The sequence below is a fragment of the Pinus tabuliformis genome, chromosome 5_1 (genome assembly GCF_031772625.1).
Source record: "Pinus tabuliformis cultivar Carrire ecotype Pingquan chromosome 5_1, CPIR1, whole genome shotgun sequence".
In the NCBI taxonomy this organism is placed as follows: Eukaryota; Viridiplantae; Streptophyta; class Pinopsida; order Pinales; family Pinaceae; genus Pinus; species Pinus tabuliformis.
The window spans coordinates 404,007,487-404,011,024 of NC_142305.1; the positions used below are offsets into that span (position 1 = coordinate 404,007,487).

General features: G+C 44.9%; 1 protein-coding gene across 1 annotated transcript; it reads right to left on the reverse strand.

Moving 5' to 3' along the window:
• Positions 1 to 2,517: 2,517 nt before the first annotated feature.
• LOC149165183 (uncharacterized) lies at positions 2,518 to 3,306 on the reverse strand. Its single transcript, XM_089429737.1, has one exon. The coding sequence runs from the start codon at positions 3,304 to 3,306 to the stop codon at positions 2,518 to 2,520; it is 789 nt and encodes a 262-aa protein (XP_089285863.1).
• Positions 3,307 to 3,538: the final 232 nt, after the last annotated feature.

Genomic DNA, 3,538 nt, shown 5'->3' on the forward strand with positions numbered 1-3,538 from the left:
GTTACAAAAGTGACACCAGTGTGGGCCATAAAAAGATCTCTTCATCAGGTTATCCCCCGTGGGGATTTTATTTTTCAAAATGCACCACATAAGAACTCTGGATCTAGGAGGTGCCTTAAGTTTCCAGAGGAGTTTCCACCACTGTTGAATGACCTGGGGCTTTCACGGATTTTCCAGAACAATATAACCCTCCTTTGGTGTATATCTCCCAGATTTCGCCAGAGCCCAGATTATCTCGTCCTCCCCATCTGTAATCCAGATATGTGCCTCCATTAAGGCCTATATAGTCCCTCCAGAGCTGTCTCCATCGTGGAGGGATGTTGAGTTGATTTTCAGTTTTCCAAGCCTGTTGTAGGAATGAGGAGTTGTGCTCGTCTGCAATATGAGCAAGGTGTGTAATATTATGCTCCATTAAGTGTTCTATAAGAGCCTGAGGTAATCTGTGCATGTTCCCACAACCTATCCACGGGTCTATCCCAATGCGAACTCTGTTCCCCGAGTGTATCCTCCATGTAATGCCAGAGCGGATGGGATCCAGTGCTTTCAGAACAGCCTTCCAAATTATCGAAATACCTGTATAGGGTCCTACCGGTCTACGGATCCAGTCCAGCACTTGTGCAGGGGAAATATATTTCGAGTAGGCTACCCTTGTCCATAAACTGTCCGAAGCAACCATTTTCCATCCTAATTTCACTGCCAGCACAGAGGAGAAATCATCCAGTTTTTTGAGACCCCAGCCCCCCCATTTTTTTGGGAGTGTGAGTGCTTCCCACTTAGTCCATGCAAATATTCTCCCAGGAAGTTTACCCCTCCATAAGAATCTGCTGCAAATATTTTGTATCCTGGTCAGAATGCCCCGAGGAATCCAGGCCAGAGACATCCAGTAAACTAGGGTCGCTTCGAGGACACTCTTGATGAGTGTCAAACGGCCAGCACGAGATAGAAATCTTAAGTACCATATACTTAGCCTTTTCTCCAGCTTTGCTATGAGCCAAGTCCAATCCACAATATTGTACCCAATTGGCTTTAATTTGTACCCCAAATATTTTAATCCCTCATCCAGTTCCAACTGGGTGAAGTGGAATCTGTGGAGAGCATAATGCATTTCGTGCTGTGTGCAAGCTGTGGCCATCAATGTAGATTTTCCATCATTAATGATCATTCTTGTGGCCTTCTGAAATAAAGAAAAAATGTCTCTGATCGAAGTCAGATCCCCAACGCTACCATTGAGAAAGACCAGCACATCATCCACAAATAGGAGGTGTGTAAGAGTGCAATCCTCCGTGATCTTAATACCACTGAGTCTACCATGCCTATGTTCCTCCAAAATGATCCTACTGAGCCCTTCCATGACCAGGAGAAAAAGAAGCGGAGAGAGAGGAATTTGAAAAAAGGGGTAGCACTACCATTTACCAGAACACTGAAAGGAATGTTAGTGATGCATCCCATGATCCATTTAATGAAAGAGAAAGGGAAACCAAGGTGGGTTAGAAGCATTCTCAGATATAACCAGTTTACCCTGTCAAAAGCTTTAGATAAATCCACCTTCATTATCATACCTTTGCCTTTTTTGCAGTGGAGTGTGTGTAATACTTCCTGTGCTGTCCCAATCGCCTCATGAATTTGCCTGTCCTTCAGAAATGCAAATTGTTCAGGCAGGATGTGCTTAGATAAGATGGGCTTCAATCTGTTTGCTATAATTTTAGCTATAATCTTGTACAAACAGTTACATAGCGAAATGGGACGAAATTCATCATATGAGGATGGGTTGTCTATCTTCGAAATGAGGGCAATGAAAGTGGAGGTAATGGCAGCTTCCAAATGTCCCGAAGTCCGAGACTCCTCCACAACACTGAGAAGATCCGACCCAATCAAATAAAAAAATGTCAAATAAAATTCGACAGACCAACCATCAGGTCCAGGACTTTTGTCTTTGTTGAACCATTTTAATGTGGCCTCCAGCTCCTCCAAAGTGACTTCCCAAACCAGATCCTCCTCATCCCCTAGATCCACGTATCTAGGGAAAAGCTGGGCAACTCTGATAATTTCTACTAAATTAGTCTCCCTGGGGTCACTGTAGGCGCTTTTAAAATGTGTGTTTGCAAGTGAAGCTAGCTGAGGGAAAGTGTTTGTTGTTCCACCATGACCATCCTGCATTTGCCAGATAGTATTTATAGCTTTCCTTCCATTAGAAAACTTTTGATAAAATTTTGTATTAGCATCCCCCTCCTGTATCCAGATGGCCCTGCTCCTCAATCTCCATTTTTCTTCTCTATCCTTGAGGATATTACCATGAGCCGAGTAGAGGGATGTGATGTTGTGCTTGTGCTCCTCTGATCTATAAAGACCACCAAGTTCTTTTTCAAAAACCTCAAGATCAATTTCAATCTGTCTCAGCGCTTGATCATCCTGTAATCTTTTTTGATGAGCCCAGATTTTGGACATCTTTTTCAGCTCAGCTAGGTTGTGGATAAAACCAGCCGTTGCTGATCCTCTAACCCCTGGTGGGTTTCTTTTCTAGAACTCAGTGATCATGCTGATGTATGAAGCATCCTTAAGCCAGGTAGAACTGAATTTGAAAGGTCCCTTCGGCCTGCCTCTACCATTATCCAATTCCATATAAATAGGAAGGTGATCCGAGAGTCCTCCCATGCCAACCCATTGCCTGATATTAAGCCCCAGGTCCATGACCTGTTCCTTGACAAGAAATCTGTCTAGTCTTCTAGCTAGTCCATTATCTCCCACTCTATTGTTCCTCCAGGTGGCTTGAATCTTTGCAGCAGGTATGTCGATCAGATGGTGCTGATCCAAAATGGTAGAGAAGTAGTCTGAGAGGGAATCCCTTTGTGCACGGTGACCCCAAGATTCCACATGTCCTATAGAAAAATTTAGGTCCCCTCCTACAATTAGGTTCTCAGCCGAAAGAAGTTCCAGATTGAGCAAGCGGTCCCAGAAATCAGGACGGTTCTGGCAAGGCCCATAAATATTGATGATCCTGAAGGGCAACCCCAGCTCGGCTGAAAGTATATCAGCACCAATGTAGCCCTGACCACCCCAACAGTTAATATCCTTGATAGTGCGAGAGTTTATGCCCAAAGCAATTCCTCCAGAATGGCCATGGGCATCTAAACCTGAAAATCTCCACCCCGACAAGGATTGTTCTAGAGTACGAGTAATGTCATAAGCTGGACCCAAGGTCTCCTGGAGGAAAATAATGTCCAGTGCTTTGGCAGAGAGTAATCGCCGTAGAGCTAGTTTTTTATCGGGCCTAGCTAGCCCTCTGCAATTGTAGGATAGAATCTTCATGGAGGGAGTTTGGAGGGGGTTGTTCTTGCTCTAAGAACCCCAGGAATGGTAGATTGCTTGCCCAAAGCAATGTCAACATCTGCTTGGGCTTGGGCATTCTTGAGATCAGAGGGGTGGCCTCGAGATGCCTTGTGAGAGGGTGGGGGGTGGAGGATATCAAGTCCCACATGGTCAGGGTTCATGTTCCTCAATCGAGACCGGGTGATGTATCGAGGAACCAAGGCCGACGATG

Coding starts and splice junctions, on each gene's coding strand:
- LOC149165183 (XM_089429737.1), bottom strand. CDS start 3,306: ATGAAGATTCTATCCTACAATTGCAGAGGGCTAGCTAGGCCCGATAAA.